The sequence below is a fragment of the Rhipicephalus microplus genome, chromosome 3, assembly GCF_043290135.1.
Source record: "Rhipicephalus microplus isolate Deutch F79 chromosome 3, USDA_Rmic, whole genome shotgun sequence".
Lineage (NCBI taxonomy): Eukaryota > Metazoa > Arthropoda > Arachnida > Ixodida > Ixodidae > Rhipicephalus > Rhipicephalus microplus.
Window position 1 is genome coordinate 71,806,288 of NC_134702.1, and position 20,500 is coordinate 71,826,787.

Consider the following 20,500-nt stretch of genomic DNA (forward strand, 5'->3'; position numbering starts at 1 on the left):
TAGTGCATACCATGAACTCGGGGTGGTTAAAGGTGGGAAGTGGACCCGAAGCGCAAGCCGTAAGAAAGTGTGCGTGTGCCACCTCTCGTTTAGTCCTTGGAATGTCCACTGAATGGCGGTGCTTCTATATGGGGAATATATAAAAAGATGCGAGATAGTGGGACTAGGAGTGTTGAATAGATGGACGAACGGACACACAGACAGATGCATGGATGGACGCATGAACGGACGCAGGGGCGGATGCATCAACGAACGCAGGGACGGGCACACGAACAGACGCATGGATGGTCACACAGACGGACGCATGGACGGACGTCTCCAATTGGCGACGCTATTTCACCCTCCGGAGCCTCGCCAGTTGGCTTATTTGTCCCCCGCTTGCGTGCGGCAGGGGTCCCGGCACGTGCGTTGCGGCAGTGCGGGAAGCGCGTGGAACGGCCCTTACGGTGGTGGTAGAGGTCAAAAGAAGGCGCACGGCGCAGCGCGTGAGGGGATAACAGCTTTTCTGTCTGGTCACAGCGGCTTCTTGTTTTTTTTTTTTCTACGCTTGTGTTTTCTTTGTCCTGGTGGATTGTCCGGTCGCTCAGTGATCCACTTTTGCGAGCCGGTTTCCTTTCTTAAAGGTCTGCTCTAGCTTTTCCTTCCTTGCCACCCATCCTCCGGGATAGCCGTGATCATAGCCGCAATAACCCAGGTTCGAATCCTGGTCGCGGCAGATTTTTTTGTTTCCATTTGAATGCTTAGTTTTTAGCGGGAATGAGAGAATGGCTTGCGTGTATGTGTGTCACAGTTTCCGACTGACTCCTAGCCGAACATTATAGCCGCTTTCATGTATGTATTTTTATTATGCAGCCGTATTAACTGAGATATTTATTATTTTTCTGCTTTTTATTTTTTGCGTTCATTTTTTGCTGCCATGGCATTTTTGTTGCGCTCCTTTCGAGAACGCCCCGCCCCGCAGGTCATGGGATCGAATCCCGGTGGCGGTGACTGCATTTTCGATGGAGGCGAAAATTCTGTCGGCCCGTGTGCTCAGATTTGGGTGAGCGTTAAAGAATTCCAGGTGGTCCGCGTTTCCTGAGCCCTCCCCTACGGCGTGACTCATAAACATATGGTTGTTTTGGGACGTTAAAACCCACACATCGATCCCTTCGACAACATCAGTCACGTAAATCATGTTGGATGGCGTACTTTGTATAACCGGAAAGCCGTGATCACTATCTGACAGTGGTTCGTTACGTTTTCACGGTACATAATGTTGTTAAGATGTTTCACCTATTTATGTCCTTCACAGAACACTTTGCTCCGCACGAATCTGCATTGACAGGCAGCTGATTTTTGTTTGGCACTTCTTCTGACGTTTGCAGCATTCTACTAATTCACCACACCATGCTTACTTTCGTTTTACTTTCATGTACTTACTCAGAACTGCATTCAGTGCAGCGCGTATACCGTGAGCTCCAATCGAAAGTATTCATGACGGTGATCATGATTTATGCTGGTCACGGCAGACCTTTTCCAACACTCGCAGTAAGAAATTATAGAAGCACATTCATGAACGCCGGTGAGCAATGAATGAAACGCCGGAGAGAAATGAGCGCCGGCGAGCACGCGCACGGCGTCACGTCGAAGTGCATTGGCGCCTTGACTGTGGCATGTAGTCATGTTCTCACATGAAACGCATCTCATGATCATCATGTTTCCACCAGTCACATACCTTCGTCGTCCATTGGCGTCACGTAATACCAAATTTGGCATATGTCAAGCTAGCGAAACGGCTGCGAGCGCATCATGAGCGTAGCATGTAGTCATGTTACATGACGCGCATCTCATGTTTATCAAGTTTGCACCAGTCACATACCTTAGTCATTCATTCATGCACTGTAATACCACATTCGGTATATGTGACGCTAGCGAAACGGGCGCGGACGTATCATTAGCGTGGCATGTAGCCATGTTGTTACATGACACGAATGTCATGATTTTCATGTTAGGGTTTGTCGCTTGTGCTTGCCATGCAATCATGTCATACCATTCCAGTTTTGAAACGTGCCATGTGAACGAAACCACCGCAAGAGCTGAAGGACCATGAAATGTAAATGATTATATTCGTGACATACATGTCATGGTTTTCATGTTATGACTAGTCAAATATGGTCTTCATACAGTCATATTATGCAATACCAAGTTTGGTATCGATACCATGATCGAAACGGCCAGGAGAGCTAAAAGTCGTAGGGCGGCTAGATAGATAGATAGATAGATAGATAGATAGATAGATAGATAGATAGATAGATAGATAGATAGATAGATAGATAGATAGATAGATAGATAGATAGATAGATAGATAGATAGATAGATAGATAGATAGATAGATAGATAGATAGATAGATAGATAGATAGATAGATAGATAGATAGATAGATAGATAGATAGATAGATAGATAGATAGATAGATAGATAGATAGATAGATAGATAGATAGATAGATAGATAGATAGATAGATAGATAGATAGATAGATAGATAGATAGATAGATAGATAGATAGATAGATAGATAGATAGATAGATAGATAGATAGATAGATACGCTCAAAATCGCCGAAGACCGCTAAGAAACGCTTCGCATTTAAAACAAGACATTTCAGTGATTAGAAAATATGCGTAATCAACAGGAGGTACAACATGAGGACCCACGCGGAGTGTGAATGCCAGAATAAACAACACGGAATGTATAGAAATCTTTTCCTAACAATTTTGTGTGTCTGTGCATGTTGTGTTCCGCAGAAATGTTCTCTACAAGAGTAATTGATGTCCACTATTTGTGAGTTTTCTGAGAACACACACGCTCGTTAAATATGCGAATGGGGTGAACTGACCCAATAAGAAAAAAGTTATCTAAGATCAGAGGAGCGGCACAGAAGAAGACCCGGAAGTTCACACCGCAGATTTGAGAAGGCAGTAATTTCCATTTTTCAAACCCGTTCTGGACGGTGACACATCAGGCGGCAGTGAAAAATGAAAGCGTTGGTTAGCTATAATGAACACCAGCTCTTTATCACGAGTTTGTGTGCGTCCGAAACTGTGAGTGACGTGCAAATTAATACGTACCTAGATCATGGCCTAGGATATGTCTGAAATCACTCTTGAAGCTTCTGTCACTGAAGAATTTTGCGTTGAGTGTGATCATTCATTCATTTGGTCGAGCGTGATTGAAAGCTGCCTGTGCTAAAAACATTGCGACATGGCGTTGCTGATGTCGCAAGGGTTTCACGGCGCACAGTGGCAATGCACGCAAGGTGCGAGCATTCCGAAGCCTCGAACGTGTGTATTTGTACTGACGGCTGGCACGGTGCCGAGGTTCAGCCGTTTTGCCTGGCACAGTCAGCCAAAGCCACGAGTGTTAGAACGTATCGGTTAGGCAAGAAAGAAAAAGAAAGAAAAAGAAAGAAAGAATAAGAAAGAAAAAGAAAGAAAGAATAAGAAAGTAAGGAAAAGTAAGAAGGAAAGAAAAAGAAAGAGAGAAACAAAGAAAGAAAGAAACGAAAAGAAAGAAGGAAATAAAGAAAGAAAAAGAAAGAAAGGAAGAAAGAAAGAAGTGGGGGACAGAAGGGAGAGACAGAGACGGCAGGTGGGAGGAACGCGGTGCGTGAAGTAAAAGAATAGCTTGAATGAATCTTCCGGCGACTGGCAGCAGAGTATGCCACGAGCACGTGTCCACTTTCAGCTGACAGGGGAACTGCTGATATTAATTTTGGGATCTCTGCGAGTCCGACGGGATGGCTTTATGCTATCCCATAACAGAGTACCTGGCACTCTGAATTGTTACCTACGCTTTTTTTTTTTAAGTACACAATTACTCACCACCGATAAATACCGCCCGGCTAGCTCAGTCGGTAGAGCATGAGACTCTTAATCTCAGGGTCGTGGGTTCGAGCCCCACGTTGGGCGCATTTTTTTTGTTCACATTAACTTTTCTTTTTTTTTCTTAAAGAATGTTCAAAAGCACAGAACACGCAATCATTGGTGCAGTAACGGTTTGATCGCCCTTGTTTTCTTCTGGCAAACAATTCGTGTTCGTCCCCCCCCCCACGGCATTTCTTATCACCATGCTAGTTCATAATCAACATCATCATCATCATAATCAACAACAACAACAACCACGACGACGACGACGTCAACATAATAATAATAATAATAATAATAATAATAATAATAATAATTTGACCTTTAGCCCATCGTAAACGCTCGCGTCAGCAGAGGGGTAAGAAGGCGGGGTGCCAACTTTCCTCGAACCAAGCCTCCACCACCACTTTCCCCTGACCCATGGCGCACGAGGTACGATAAATCAAGCGATCCAGGATACGGACTAAAGCTATCATTGCTTACACTGCATGTAAAGCATATACCGACATATGAACAAAAAAAAAAGTTGACAAAAAAATTTGCCGTGACCAGGATTCGAACCTGGGTTATTGCGGCCACAACGCAAGGTACTAACCACTATACGATCACGGCTGCCCGGCTGGACGGCTCTTCGAGTAGAAAAAAAGTGACACGTTCCTCGGAGCAACACCACCGATGTAAAACTAGATCACCGTGAATGTGTGCCAGGGAGAGAAAGGAGAGAGAGAGGGAGAGAGAGAGAGAGAGAGAAAAGCAACTGACGAAAACTCTCCGAGCAAAGGACACACTGTGTTGGCATTGTGCACCCGTTTCGTCTATTCGAACGTTGCGGCTCCGCTGCCTCTGAGCTATCTACGGGTAATTTTCATGCGTATTTTTCAAACGAGAGCCTAGTTCTGTGTACGCGATCGCATTTGTAGTTTGCTCTCATCAAAACGTTGGCGTTGTCGCGTGAAACGAACCCACCACTTCCAGGACAGTGAAAAACTCACGGGCTTCGCACGACTCAAAGGAAGGCAGTAAGGCGAAATGGGCTTGCTGGTTTATGTTGCCTTCGCGATGCGCTACCGGCAGGAAGACTTAGAAGTGTGGCAGCTCGGGCTAGTTGGTATTACATCACGATAGTTATAGCGCGAGAACAGAACGACGACACAGAGACAAGAAGTGTGTCCTTCTTGTCTCTGTGTCCTTCTTGTCCTTCGTGTCCTTCTTGTCTCTGTGTCGTCGTTCTGTTCTCGCGCTATAACTATCACCAGGTAGGAAGACGTTACGAAAGTCTGGTTACCAAAAAAGAAAAAGAACACTCGCTCTGTGTTTTGTGTACCCTGTAATCAGTCCTTCGCGAAGCCTAGCCGACTAAAACGTGAAAGCCAACTTCTTTTAGGGGCGAAGCTCCTTATGGCGTGGCTTGTGCGTCCCTCGTAGTACGTAGCCACCAGTGGCACATACCCGAAATAGGTATAACATTTGACCTCCAAGGTGGTGCCGGGGAGAGATTTCTTCTGTGCGTTGTTTAACAATAAAAAATAGTGCTCAATGTACATGCCAATGGCTGCTAATGGGGAATGAGAGACAGGAGCATTCGGTTTTTAATCAACGCGCACGCTGCGATCCCCATTAGCAGCCATTGGCATGTACATTGAGCACTATCAGACAAGAAAGGGTTGCTACATTATACTCGCTGGGTGTAACCTCCTTAGTTTTAGAAAGGTTTAGCGAGCGTTGACCCGCAGGGCCATGAATACAATGAACTAGTATATACCATGAATGAATTCGAGGTGGTTAAAGGGGGGAAGCAGATACGAAGCGCAAGCAGTAAGAAATTAAAAGCTGAATCCTCCTGTCTCTTATTTCACATTAGCAGCCACTGGCATGTACATTGAGCACTATCTGACAGGAAAAGGTCGCTACGTTATACTCGCTGGGCGTAACCTCCTTGGTTTTAGAAAGGTTTAGCGAGCATTGGGCCGCAGTGCCATGAATACAGTGAACTACTATATACCATGAACTCAAGGTGGTTGAAGGTGGGAAGTAGACCCGAAGCGCAAGCCGTAAGAAAGTGTGCGTGTGCCACCTCTCGTTTAGTCCTTGGAATGTCCGCTGGATGGCGGTGCTTCTATATGGGGAATATATGATGAAAAGATGCGAGATGGTGGTACTTGGAGTGTTGAATAGATGGACGAACGGACACATAGACAGATGCATTGATGGACGCATGAACGGACGCAGGGGCGGCTGCATGGACAAACGCAGGGACGGACGCACGAAAAGACGCACGCACGGACGGGCTGATGGACGCATGGACGGTCACACTGACGGACGCATGGACGGACGGAAACAAGAACGAATGAACGGACGAAGTCTTCGCCCCGCTCTCGATCATTCACTCCGTGGATATTCTGCCATTTTTTTTTTCGCAGCGGTGAACGGGTGCTGTCACGTTTGAACGCGTGTTCTAATGGCCTTCTTTCCACTTCTTCACCGTCGCCGCCAATGGCCGGCCGATTTGCCCCCGCCATTCCTGGGTTGATGGCCAGCAAAGTGGGCACAGTGCATAGTCCGTGCTGCCCGTTTCTCTCTTTTAAAGGGGATAGTCTTTCTTGGGGACCTACGACGCAAAAATTTTGGTCTATCTGTCTGCCTGTAGATTAGTCTGTTTGTCCACCCTTATTAACAATACCCCAAACGGCCAACCCCATTCGCAGCGCCCACCAATATTGCTCAAGTTTCTGCGTTTATACATTTGCGATTGTCAATTAAAAAGCAATCGTTACGCATATCTGAGGCACCATAACAACACGTCAATATTCTGTATGTGTACTTTTATACTGAAAAAAGCATACATAAGTAATTCTAAGAACAGTAGCGTTTATCACGCTGCGCTGAAAATGCAATGCTTGCACCAAAAGGGAAGTATTTTCAACGCTTTGTTAACACTAGAGTTACTTTATATGCTACCTTTAGGTAGCAGAGTTACGCTACTGTTTTCTGGGCACCGCTCACCCGGCTTTTGGAGATTCCAACAACGCTATTGGTCGCGCGCCATCACGTGCTCATGGGTGGTTCCAATGCGCTGCGGAGAAGCCAACACTACGCAAATGACACCGTTGCTTCTCAGTGTTATGAGCGTGCAAGTGCCCTTCGCACACACACCGAGTGCGTCCATCACGAACACTGGGTGCGTCCTTTACAGGCACTGGGCGCGTCCCACAGAAACGGTGGACGTGTCTCAATGGTGGTGCTGCCCCCTCCTCTTTCAGCATATCGCCGCCTGTAAAGGCCGGCGCCTCTAGCGTCGGAGGCTTCCTCGTCCACGTTCTGCACACACCACATTGTAAATGTATTTTTTTAGGGGGGGGGGGGGGGTTCCTTTAGTTTTCTATTGCCTTTCCACAGCCTAGATGCTTCCTGCCGGTGTAGGCCCTCAGGAAAAACAAAAAAGCGAAAAAATAAAAACGACACCGTATCTGCATGTTACACTGCAAAGATCGTCGAAAGACGATAGTCTTGCATCTATAGAGAGTGGACATAACATTTATTTGATGTTCTGCGCAAAAAAAAAATCGGTGAGTGATATTCTGGAGGTGCTATGTTAGAGTGCCTCGAGCGTGCAGCGGAGGCGAACGAGCGCATCAAGCCGCGTCACACGTGATACATGAGCGCGATCTGGCAGTTATCTTCGAAAACGAAGCGTGCGCGCCCGTCTCGGTTATGATAAGGTATAGAACGTAAGGCGACGGATAGGTGTCACCGCCGGGTCGTCTTAGTAAAGCGTTGAAAACACTTGTTTCGTGCAAGCGTTGCATGGTCAGCGCAGCGTAATAAACACTACGGTCCTTAAAATTACTTATGTATGTCTTTTCTAGTAAAAGACAAACATACAAAATATTGGCGTGTTGTTATTGTGCCTCAGATAAGCGTAATAATGGCTTTTTAATTGAAAGTCACACAAGTATGAACGCTGAATCGTGAGCAATATTGGTGGCCGCTGCGGATGGGGTAGGCCGTTTGGAACGTCGTCTGGTGACGTTTGGTGAACCGGTAAGGGCGGACAAACATACAAATGTACAGACCGAAAGACAGACCAAAAGTTTTGCGTCGAAGTTCCCTAAGAAAGACTTTCGTGTTTAAAAAAGCGACGTTTGTACTGTGAAGCACGAGCGCTGCTTCCACGCGGGTCGTGAGTGGCTTTCCCGCAGGACATTTGAACCCAAGATAACGTACCTTGGCGGAACTCTGCTACCTAAAGGTAGCCTATACAGTAACTTTAGCTAAGACGACACGTTGGTGGCATCTGCCCGTCGCCTTGCATTCTACACTTTATCACCTCTGAGACGGGCGCACACGCCACGCGCTTCCTTTTACCAAGATGACTGCCAGATGGCGCTCATGTCTCACGTGTGACGTGATTCGATAGGCTCGTTCGCCTCTGCTGTAAACTTGAGGCACTCTAACGCAGCGCCTCCAGAATAGCATTCACCGATTTTCTTGCGCAGAACATCAAATAAACGTTTTTTTTTTTTTTCACTATCTCCACACAAAAGACTACCGTCTTTCGACGACATTTGCAGTGTAACATGCAGATACGAGGTCATTTTTTTTTTCTCTTAGGCACTGCGCCGTGTCGCCTTATGGCTGACAGAAATTAGGTGTCTTTCCCTTCTTCAAGAATCAGTACCACCACCGTTTCACGCCGTAGGCTGCAGGGCAACGTCCACCACACGCCACATCACGGCCGCACCGCCGAGAAGGCCATGGCGCTTCCGTGCGGTGGCGCCATCTCGTTTTGCAAAGACAAACTAGCTGCTAAAAACTGTCTATAAGAGCACCGTATCCGCAAGGCATTGTCCTTAGCATAAACATATTGTTTGTAGTTTTCCGCATAGTTGCTACCGCTTTCGTTTCATTGCTTGAATACTTGAATACTTATATAAACCCGTCTTACTAACTTCGGGACTATAAACACCTTTAAACCTCGTACTGTGAATGCATGTTTCTAAGAGCCGAGTGAGGCACCTCAAGTGCTTTGAAGGGCGAACTTCAGCACGAAAGGCTCACAGGGTAGCGCTTTCGAGCAGTTGCAACGCGTTTTAATGTGATTGTAGTCGCCACTTGTCATAATGACAATATTTCAACGCGGCACAATACGCCCATCATTACTGCAGGTGGAGTATTCGGTACATCTTCATCATATATGATGCCTCCGCATATAATTTGCGATTGCGCTTTTAGTATGCTTGACAGCTAAGTAAAAGAATCAATGATCAGCTTGTTTCCATGAGTAGTGGGGTTGTTTTTTTTTTCTTAACAAGAACTAGACAATGGGCTGGTCAATTACACAATATGAACCTTTGTTGCGCAAGCTTTACGAAAAAACCAAAAATAACTCAGACCAGCAAAGAAAGACATACGAAACACATCAGCCCAAACTAACAACACACTTGTTAGCAGTTTGCGGTCATGTGCTTTGTACGTCTTTCACCACTGTCTTGAGCACTCTATAACGTGTATGTGTGTGTACGCTAATTTTGCACAAAGAACATTGATCTTTTCTCTATGCTTACAAACTTCGCTGAGATATCACATCAACCCTTTCAAACAAAGCTACTTCTGGGCCCAAGAAAAATATTACAAATTTGAATTGAAACTCAGACCGATTGATTGGTGGGACTTCGTGATTCATATCGAATGCACACATTAGTTCGACCGTTTGTGTCCTCCATGGGTTATCAGCTGACAGACGTCGCTTATCTATAATCCGCACCAGTGCTTCGTGGCCCTCTGCACCATTGATAATCACTCAGCGTATTGTATATTTTTATGCTTCAGAAGCAACCACGACATGCGCGGACTCCTATAGTGACAGCGTAGATACAACACTATAGGTTATCGAGTTCGTGAAATATATACTTGGGCGTAGGTCTCCCTGTCTTGTCATCCTCGGGGAAAAGTGGCTCGTAAGTCGTTTCCTGGTCACCGCGATACCTTGGAAGGAACATGGTAGACCACTGTCTCCACCAGAGGAAAGAAGAAACAAAAGTTATGGGTGCTCTCAGTCAAAGCGCGCTATATACCTCACAGCAGGACTATAATGCACGACGTTGAAAAAAGTAAATGAGAAAATATACCATGGCAAGCAAATAAAATTAGAACCTCCGTTTCGACGCCAGAGAATGGCAAAAAAACTGCGAATTGCCAGCACTATATGCCCTGGAGTGGTAATAACGAGGCTATTCCTCAAGTTCCTATCACGATTTCGCTGAAAAAAAGCAACAGAATTCTGACTAATATCCACGCTATCTGTGATAAGCCAGGCAGTCCTGTAAAGGTATACTAGTGGATATAGTGCTTGAATACCAACGCACCTTTGAAAGTTCAGCATCTTAGGCATTCAGAAATTTTAAAAATGTCATGCAGTAGTAAAAATTCACACATACCACACCATCAGTAGTTCACAGAATATTCTGTGGTCAAACTATTTATGGTGTAACCTGTAATTACGTTCGGCTTTGATCATTTCTAACTGTGCAATAAACCAAGATGGTATACCAGCTATTTACAGCTGCGACTTTATAACACGTCCTAAGTTTGATGTAAATAAATGTGCAGTGCCCTGTTTAACCGCACAAACCCGCCAAAATGGTCTATTGGTTATGGTTATAGTGTACCAGAATATAGTTATGGTGTTCGACTGCTGACCCGAAACGTCGCCAGATCGAATTCTCGCCGTGGCAGCCGTATTTCGAAAGATCCGGAATCCTAAAGGCCTGCGTATTTACATTAAGGTCCACGTTAAAGAACACCAAATCATCAAAATATCTGGAGCCCTCCACTTCGTCCTCTCTCATAAATTAATATAACGGGCTGTTCACCCATGAAAGCGATCCCGTTGCTTTTACCGTGTTCAGTGCCAGCACAATTATCACTTGTGAGTTGACCCTACATAAGCGTGCTATTTTATTTTTTTATTGCATCTATCTCTCTCTCTCTCTCATTTTTCACACATGCGGTGCGTCATAGGCAAACTTTGTAAACCTTTTTCCAGCGTAAAGCAGCATTTCATAGCCGGTGCTCTTTGACCGGACCTTTGGGCATTCATTTGGTTGCGCGGATAGCCGCGTCGCACAACTTTTCAGTGCCTTCCGAGAAGTTGCACGACTCGTTCCACCAGCCACGATTGAGCTTATACGTAAATCTGCCTTCGGCAAGTTTCAACGGCATTACGTGAGTTCGCAGCTTTTATAATGCTTTCAGTAGAGGTGAAAATATCTCAAGACAGGGTCAGTGCATCGGCCCCTCCAAAACTTTGGCAGGTCGTATTGCACATATAGCGTCGAACAGCGTACCTAAACTATTTAGGCATTTCGCAATGATCTGTGTTTTAGAGGACGAAATAAAAGTTTATTCAATGCAATATCATAGCTTGCGAGAGTGCTGCATTGCATGCATGAAAGTGTTTGGCTGTTCTGTTTTAAAAGCGGTGCGTTTCTTAGTTGCACGATGTCACACGTCGTGCGCCGGCGGCAATGTCCACACCCCCATTGCCCATGCTCGGGCCTCGCGTATACTGTGCCGTATGCTTGCGTCTCGTGCCAGCTGTTTGCATCCCCCCCTCTCTCGCGCCTCGCAAGGCCAACGCAGGCAGAGTCTGCTTGTAAAAACCGACTGCGCGACCTGCGCAACCATTCACTGGCCACCCCGTACATGAAGGCACTGGATCGCACATCAGCATTTCACCACTCATTGAAGGCAACGCTTCCCCTTCATTCAATAAATAAGAAAAATTAACACAAAACAACGACTACGCATTCCTTTAAGCCACACCTAATTACGCAACATTCACATGATACCCCCACCACTCTGCGACGCATTTATTTGCTGGAGTTCCCCTCCGTAGAAGATGAAGGCGGCATTTTTTTTCCTGGACTGGAGCGCGACTTGCCACATGAAACTGCCTGAACTCTTCCGTTCTTCGAGCGTCATTCGAGTGACACACCTTTGACCGTGCGATGCTTTCCTGTGATGATGCCGTCCCTTGACGCCACTATGAAGTGATGTGACATCATAGCGAAGTGATAAATTTTGCTAATATGTGAAATCACGAGATTTAATCATCAAGCCGTGATCTCTGATTGTACAGATGCACCACTAGTGTTGATGCCATCACCGAGGGTCACTTTTCTCGTTTGATCAGTCGTCTAATATGTAAATATCCCCTTGAACTAGAGCCATTCGTTTCGTTCCCGTTCGCGGAAACGCATCTCAGATGCCACGTGGAAAGAATTGCGTGGTTAAGGTTAGCTCCGCCAGGTGTCACGCGCAATGATCCCACTAGCTCATAATCTTACAGCGCACAGATTCTATTAACTTTTTTTTATCTTGGCAGTTAATTAGTCTTTACCTTAAGTATGCCCATGCTCTGATATCATATGTGTCCAATACAACTGTTAACTGGAAGCAGAACCAGCGGCTGCCATTTTGTGATGACTTTTTATAAACAATTGGAAAACCATAAGTAAATGCCCGACAGGATAGGCTTGAAACATAATCAATGGTGTGGCCAGTACTCATGCCACAAAAACCTAGTGAGTATGCAGCTTGTTGATACATAGTGTCACGCGGTCTCTGATGCATCTGCCTAAAATATGATTCGAAGGAGAAAGCCACATTTTTCTTCCCATTCCATCATACTAATCTCCCCCTCCCCCAAAATGCAACTTTAGCTTTGCTCTACCTCCGCGATTAGTGGAGTTGGGAGCTTCCTGTATCTCAAGTAGTTTTTAAAAGCCTCCGGGATCAACCCTACTTTAACAAACCGATATATCATGTGACGACGTAATCATGTGGCTTCGCGTTAGGTGGCATCAGAGTGACGTGATTGTGACGCAACAAATTTTCGGTGAGCTGTGACGTCATGATAATGTCATCACATGATAATTTTCATCATCAATCGTACCGACGCTGACGGTCACTTTTCGCGTTTGAGGAGGCATCTAAGATTTTTGTCATAATTAAATCACTATCAATACGAAGCACTGATCCTTCTGTTTGTACGGTCATTAGTTGCTCAGATTCGTCGTAATTCATAGACAACCTCCTTGGTCATGTATATACCAAGATTATGTACAGCTTTTCATACAAGCACCTCACCGCAACCTAACTCCGCAAACTGAACAACCTCCTTCGAGCCATCACGCGTGTAACCCTTCGGGTGACAATCTATACACCAAGTGCTTTCGTGGATGCGATAGCTATATCGAACGACTTGAGCGAAAGACTTAGTTATGCACCAAGAAAGTCAAACACATCACCTGACAACTTCCAACCAAGGCCGGAGCTTACTGGAACTTCTGGGGCCAAGTACCACCAGTGTGACCCCTGTACCACCACTAGCTCCTCCATGGGACTCAATTCCTTATATTGACGCTGTACCAATACCGAAGCAAATGCACATTGAAAGATCTGTTGCAAGACGCCAATCACGCTGCCGACCACTGCAAACTGATCCAACCTCCTACCACGCCGACGCCAGCTTTTTAGCCGGAAACACAGTCACAGCAATAATGGACCCACGTAGTCAAAATATACTCGCCACAACACAAGCCATCACTCAGCATGAGCACGTCTTTCAAAAACTCATGATCAGAACACACTCGCAGACAACCTTACTCCAGAACTAACTACCGACAAGAATACTAGCTGAGCTAGCTACTCATGGACATCATAACCTCGCTATACTAGTCCACCTATCGTGGACGCCAGGTCACTCTTCTTCCTTGGGGAACTCCCGGACTCACGATGAGGCCTTGATATCTTGGTGTTCACATACTTCCCAGGGTTCACCTGATAGTTATCTGCCGACAATGGACTACGCAGAAAGCCATAAGAAAAAAGGGCCCGCTCGAAATCTCTCCGGATAGCCCGAAGAGAGCTCCCTAGACTGTCCGAGGCTATGGAAAAGAAACCGTGCTCTTGATGCAAGCACAAGCACATACCCTGCTGAAATATTTTACACTGCGCAAAATACAACAGGCCCCGATTACAGTTCATTGCCAAGTGTGAGGTTCAGTACAAACACTATTCCAACCATACTGGCACTGTTCTTGAGCCAATACATCACAACGCCAATCACTTTACTCTAACATACTTACATGAAAGGCCTGGGTCGCGAATCTGGGCGAAACAACCTTCTCGTAGACAAATCTTAGGGGAGGTCAGTAAAGCGTTTGTAAAGCCTCACCTTAGAGCTCTGACCCGGACTTGGGTTTCAAAATAGAAGTTTTTTCTCTCTCTCTCTTTCCTTGGTCACAAACAAGCTCTATGGTGCACCAGAGGGTGACTAGTGGTCGCTAGGAAAGAACACCGTTCAGCTCTTGAAGATAGCTTCAAGCCAGACAATGATACAATGCTCGTTGAAATTTCGAGTGCTAAGTTCAATGTAGGATAAAAGCGCCATAGTCGCATCTTAATATTATTTATCCTCATAAACGATATGATGTGTTTATGTGAATAAATTAAACTTTTTTAAATTTAACTACTGAAAAGTGTGAGCTGGGTTGCGGGACATGTGAGAACATTAAAGCCCCTACGATACGCTGCGTTAAGTTTCAATAACGGTACCCCTTCAACTGTCTGATCGGTTGCTCTGTTACTGATGAGAAAAACAGAGATGAAGGCCCAGCAAGTGGAAGATTTGGCAAAACAACCACGTACCCGAACTCGTTATATAATTTGATTGGCTGCAGCGGTGGGACGCGTTGCCCATTTGTCGGAAACTATCACAGTGAGGCGTCGTTCCTAGGGTGACCTAGTCGTTCCCAATAATCACTGCCCTAACTGCGGCAAAAAAGAAACGATCCGCCATACGAAGTTTGAATGCGTGGCTGCCAAAGGCATGTGGTAGGCACGTCGTGCGTCGTCAATTCGGAGTCTCAGTTCCTTCGGGCGGACAGCGCAGAAGGGGGCTTATTCGAGCAACTCGTACTTTACGTCGCGATGTTGGTCTTGTGGCGTCGGCGCTGTATGCACGTCGACGACCCCAACGAGCTTCATACCCAGCGTTACATATATAAGATTACACTGACCATGGCTCGGTACCTTACCGAACAGATTGAAACACGGGGTGAAGAAGCTGTCACCAAAAGATGCACACACGTTTTTTTTTTTTTTTAGGGGCGAAGCTTTTGTTCGTCTCTCATAGCCGTTTTAGTATGTAACAAGTATAACATTTGACCTCCAAGGTGGTGCCGGTGAGAGGTTTCTTCTGTGCGTTGTTGAACAATAAAAAATAGTGCTCACTGTACATGCCAATGGCTGCTAATGGGGAATCAGAGAAAGGAGCATCCGGCTTTTAGTTAACGCGCACGCTGCGATCCCCATTAGCAGCCATTGGCATGTACATTCAGCACTATCTGACAAGAAAGGGTTGCTACGTTATACTCGCTGAGTGTAACCTCCTTAGTTTTAGAAAGGTTTAGCGAGCGCTGAGCCACAGTGCCACGAATACAATGAACTAGTATATACCATGAATGAACTCGATGTGGTTAAAGGTGGGAAATAGATACGAAGCGCAAGCTGGAAGAAAGTAAAAGCCAAATTCTCCTGTCTCTCATTTCCCATTAGCAGCCATTTTCATGTACATTGAGCACTATCTGACAGGAAAAATGTTGCTACGTTATACTCGCTGGGCGTAACCTCCTTGGTTTTAGAAAAGTTTAGCGAGCACTGGGCCACAGTGCCATGAATACAGTGAACTAGTATATACCATGAACTCGAGGGGGTTAAAGGTGGGAAGTAGACCCGAAGCGCAAGCCGTAACGAAGTGTGCGTGTGCCACCTCTTGTTTAGTCCTTGGAATGTCCGCTGGATAGCGGTGCTTCTGTATGGGCAATATATGATGAAAAGATGCGAGATGGTGGTACTTAGAGTGTTGAATAGATGGACGAACAGACACACAGACAGATGCATGGATGGATGCATGAACGGACGCAGGGGCGGATGCATGAACGAACGCGGGGACGGACGCACGAACAGACGCACGCACGGACGGGCAGATGGACGAAGGAATGGTCACACAGACGGACGCATGAACGGACGGAATCAAGAACGAATGGACGGACGAATGCTTCTACCCACTCTCCATCATTCACTCCATCGATATGCTGCCATTTTTTTTTTTGAGTGCGGAATGGTAATATTAAATTTCCTTTACTGTCGTTTTAGAACTTACTGGCAGCCCCGCCGCGGTGGTCTAGTGGCTATGGTACTCGGCTGCTGACCCGCAGGGCGCGGGTTCAAATACCGGCTGCGGCGGCTGCATTTCCGATGGAGGCGGAAATGTTGTAGGCCCGTGTGCTTAGATTTAGGTGCACGTTAAAGAACCCCAGGTGGTCGAAATTTCCGGAGCCCTCCACTACGGCGTCTCTCATAATCATGTAGTGGTTTTGGGACGTTAAACCCCATATATCAATCAGAACTTACTGGCAAGGACAAAAAAATATGGCTTCTCGTCACAATATTATGTGACTCTCTTCAAACTTAGTGCTTGTTGTGTTTACTTTTCTCTTTGTTTTCTTTAGTGATTCGTGATCTGTGAGAGTATTGCAGTGCTGTAAGTTGAATCGTGTGATTGTTATTTTGTTTCTGCGTGCCACTCAAGTGGTTTTGTTACACAAGGCGGTTGCACTCGCCTGAAGTGCTGTTACTATAGTATGCAATAAACTTTCCTATTTCTATCTATGCAAGCATATATTTGCGCGCTTCTTTCAGCAGTAACAGTTTGTGAGCTGAACGCTGCTATTCTTGTGCTCTTTCGGAGCCCTAATTTTTGTCGATACGGCCTCGCCAAGTGCGAGGATCACGGGTCGGCTTTCAGCTCTCCCATAGTATAGTACGAAGTACTCCGAATCTCTAAACACTTTTTTAAACAAACAAGTGGTATTCATGTCTGTGAAAATAAATTGCTTAGTCGCACGATATCACGCATGATGCGTTTCCGGCGATGTGTGCCCACCCACTGTGCATGCTCGCGCCTCGCGTATCGTGCCTGATTCAGTCTTCAAAAAAAGAATTGTAATCGTAGAATATTCTCGCTACCAAAAGAGCCTCTCCGAAATATTCATTATCATGCATATGTCCGTAAGCTCTCCTCCTAATTCCACCGAGGCATTCAATTAGTGGTGGGCGAAAAGATCGTTGTCGCAATGCGCACGTGGTTGTAATGTCCCACTCCGAGTATAAACAGCGAGATTCAAAGTAGGGCATTTACTTCTAACTGAGTTCAGGCACAAAGATGAACTGCACGCCTTCTACATGCCACGAAACTATGCATAACGAATCACGTGATTAACGTCTTGGCTAGCTGAAAGAGAACGAGTGCCAATTTTATACGAAAATAGAGCGTGATGTGTGCACCCGAAGCATGGTCACGTGCGCGTGCATTTGCGAGAACGTTCTTCTGCACAGAATAAAGCGTAAACTAGATAACCATCATGAAGGATATTTGCATCTACCATGCTCTCGCTATAAGCTTTATCTGCATGCCGAGTAAAGGTGCATGCAACTACAGCTGTTCGCAACCACGTACATGACTTCGACCTTTGATCTTTGAGACAGGTGGGTAGTACCATTCAGACGCACAAATTATCTTATGCAGTTACTACGACATAGCCTACCTTCGTTTTTAAATAAAGTGGAAGGAGAAAGATTTATTCCAAATACTTTGACTCGCAAACAAAGGAGAGAATACTTTTGTAAATCGGAATGAACGTATAAAAGACATCGTTATTACATTTTTGCATTTTCCGTTGTATTATCTACTTCGCGCTCAATGTTTCAATATATAAAGTATCATCATATTGTGCATCATGGTCATATTTATAGCAGTGATTTTCTTAGTGTTGTAAATACTATTGTTTCTGATGTATCACAATGTATTGTCACATCTCACATATGTATTACAATTCTATGTTCTTTAACACTAGGAAATAACTAGTGTTATTTAACAAGTTGCAAATTCCTTGTTTCAATTAAAATGGTGTATTGTATTTGGATATATGCTGAAAATCTGTATTTATGTTGGTTTTAGTATTACTGCTGCCATGCGAGGGCCTTCAGGCATATTTAAGATGTACTATGCAGCTTTTCGCCTAAAGGACTCCCAACAATTTCATTGGAAAATAGAAGCATTTCTGAAAAGCATTTCATCTTCGAACTTGTACCCGGTAAATTTCGTTGCTGCGCTTCGTGGCGGTGTTTGTTATTCGAAGTAAGATTGGAAACCCAATGTAATCTTGCTGGAAGTTTTCGTTTTAACACGCCTGCGGCTTCGAATGCCCACTAGTTGATTTTATATTAGGCATGCCTATATTGTAAGTCTAACGCATTCGTGCTGCTTATTTGAGCCGCACACACAGCATAGTCTGTTGTTTTCGTGTTAATATACGCAAGTGAAACCAAACGCCTGTTTCCCGGAGCCGATCTCTTATCTCTTGTGTTTAGACGTGAACGGCATTGTATCATCGACGCATGCATCCTTGTAGGGCATAAATTTAATTTACGACACCTACAAAATCTGCCAAGCCGTCCCTCGGCAGTACTGAGCTGACAAGCAATAATTGCCTTCTAGAAAGTACCCTCCGAAACAGCTGTCCAAGTTCTTGAGACCACAGAAGCCATGTTATAATATCAGCTATGAATTATCTCTCAAGAAGGTCTATCATAGTCCTTACTGAATACTCCACTACAGCTCGACAATATTTGAGTTGTCGTCGCTGCCACAAGCAACACCAAAATTTTTTTATATCGGAAACACTAACTCCTGCGTACCCTCGAAAACAAGCGGTTGTCTAAGGCAAATGAATAAATAAAAATGTGCAGCCAATAGCATGTTACTGCGGTGGTTGGTGTTGTAATAAAGTGTCATGGAGTCACCAAAGACATGACTATATAAATGTCAGCAATTAAATCTCCAAGAACTAACCCTCTCATGCCCGTTTTGTTTCTTTCGATCCCTAACACAGTTCGGAAATCCAGCACAGTCTAAATCATGCAATGAACCTCATTGAACTTTGTATTTATTACAATTGAAAGTAGTCGCACATTCTTCTAGTCTGAATTATTAATAATGCCATAGCAATCGCCTGATCTCGCTTTTACCAGCTTCTGCAGCATAACTTTTTCTTAGTTAGTGGTGTTTTTATCCATTATCTTGTGTTCCCCTCGGCCCCCTTCTCCTAGCACAGGGCACCCAGCCTGTCTAAGAACTAGCTAACGTCTCTGTTTTTGCATTAATTCCCTCTTTCCCTTGTGCTGTCTGTAATTTTATGCACGCACAAACCACTTCATTCAACGTCAATTCCCCGCTTCTTCCATGGTGCAAAATATCACCGTCATACGCATGCGTAATCATTTCTATAGCATGAGTCATCGTTTGCAGTCACAACTGCACAACAACATCCAGAAAAGCCCTCGTTTATCTACAGCAACACGGCACATAAAATATCATACTTAATAAAGAGAAGAAAATAAAAAGCAAGCAATGCGTCCCGACGTCCACGACAACTGGGCTTCCCTTGTGAGCAACTGGCGCGTCTGTTCAGGAACATGCAGCAAACGAACATCCGCCCTTCGACTGCATTTAATTGCATCCTCAGTGCTAAAGCGGATGGCTATCAGTGTGTTTTTTTTTTTTTTTCAATAAACCTGCGCAGATATCAGGCACCGACATTCTTTCATCTTCTTGTGTGCCCCCCCCCCCCCTTTTTTTTTCTACACAGCAGTATGCCTAAAGCCGTTGTCGACGGTTAGCTCAGCCTTGGAGATTTATTGAGAATCCACTGCCGACCTTAATTCCGCAGTGCCCTTAATACCGTAGTTTAAAGCCGAATTGTACTTTGCAGTAATAGGTTGAAAAACTAAAGGGTACCCTGAACCGAGCCTCCGCTGGTTTGTGAGGCTCCGTGTGCATTGTCAAGCGCAGCCGCTTTTCGCTCTTGATCATCGCTCACAAGCCGTGCAGTACCCATCGCTGCATATCAAGTGGCGTTTCGTCCTCAGTGTGCGTTAGTTTTGTGTAGCCTGGGTCAAGGATACTCGAAAGCAGCGTCACGAAATAGGACGAGAACAGTGAATAACACACAAACTCCATACCGTCTCCCTCGTTTCGAACTAATCAATCACAACCAGCTCTACCAATAGTGAGTTACACTGAGAGCACATCCACATAGCCCCTTTTACTAAAAACCAGAACCTTAGGGCAGCCTACAGAGATTTGTGCTCGAGGCAGGCATTATATCCACTCTTGTTCTGTTTGTCTGAAGATGTATTATATGCTGTCACTGACAGAGTCAAAATGAAAAAAATCACGTGTCAGGACCTATACGGGTTCTTTGTTCACACAAGAAGCAAAGAGCCGAACGTCGGTTTTTTATGCTCATAAAAATCGACATACGGCTTTCGCCGGCTTAGTGTGAACAAGAAACCCGTATGGGTCCCGACACGTTGCTGTGTGTGTGTTCTTTTGTTTTTTGCTTTTTACCTCGGCTTGGTCAGTGACCGCCTCTACATCATGATGGTGACTGACCAGACAAACTTTCGT

The 20,500-nt window shown here is 45.2% G+C and overlaps 1 protein-coding gene and 2 non-coding genes across 7 annotated transcripts in view; 1 reads left to right on the forward strand and 2 right to left on the reverse strand.

The window, feature by feature from the left end:
- Positions 1-20,500, reverse strand: part of LOC119160983 (scoloptoxin SSD14-like) — a 236,204-nt gene that overhangs the window by 24,253 nt on the left and 191,451 nt on the right. For 3 of the 5 annotated variants that reach the window (XM_075889793.1, XM_075889792.1, XM_075889794.1), the window contains one exon: positions 9,814-9,911. The exons of the other annotated variants lie outside the window; for them this stretch is intronic. In XM_075889793.1, coding sequence (XP_075745908.1) covers positions 9,814-9,902 — 89 coding nt within the window. In that variant the 5' untranslated portion in view covers positions 9,903-9,911. The remainder of the gene's footprint in view (positions 1-9,813; positions 9,912-20,500) is intronic. 5 annotated transcript variants of the gene reach the window in all.
- On the forward strand, positions 3,876-3,948 carry TRNAK-CUU (transfer RNA methionine (anticodon CAU)). Its single transcript has one exon. It is a non-coding gene; the product is annotated as a tRNA-Lys (tRNA).
- TRNAH-GUG (transfer RNA histidin (anticodon GUG)) lies at positions 4,444-4,515 on the reverse strand. The gene has a single exon. It is a non-coding gene; the product is annotated as a tRNA-His (tRNA).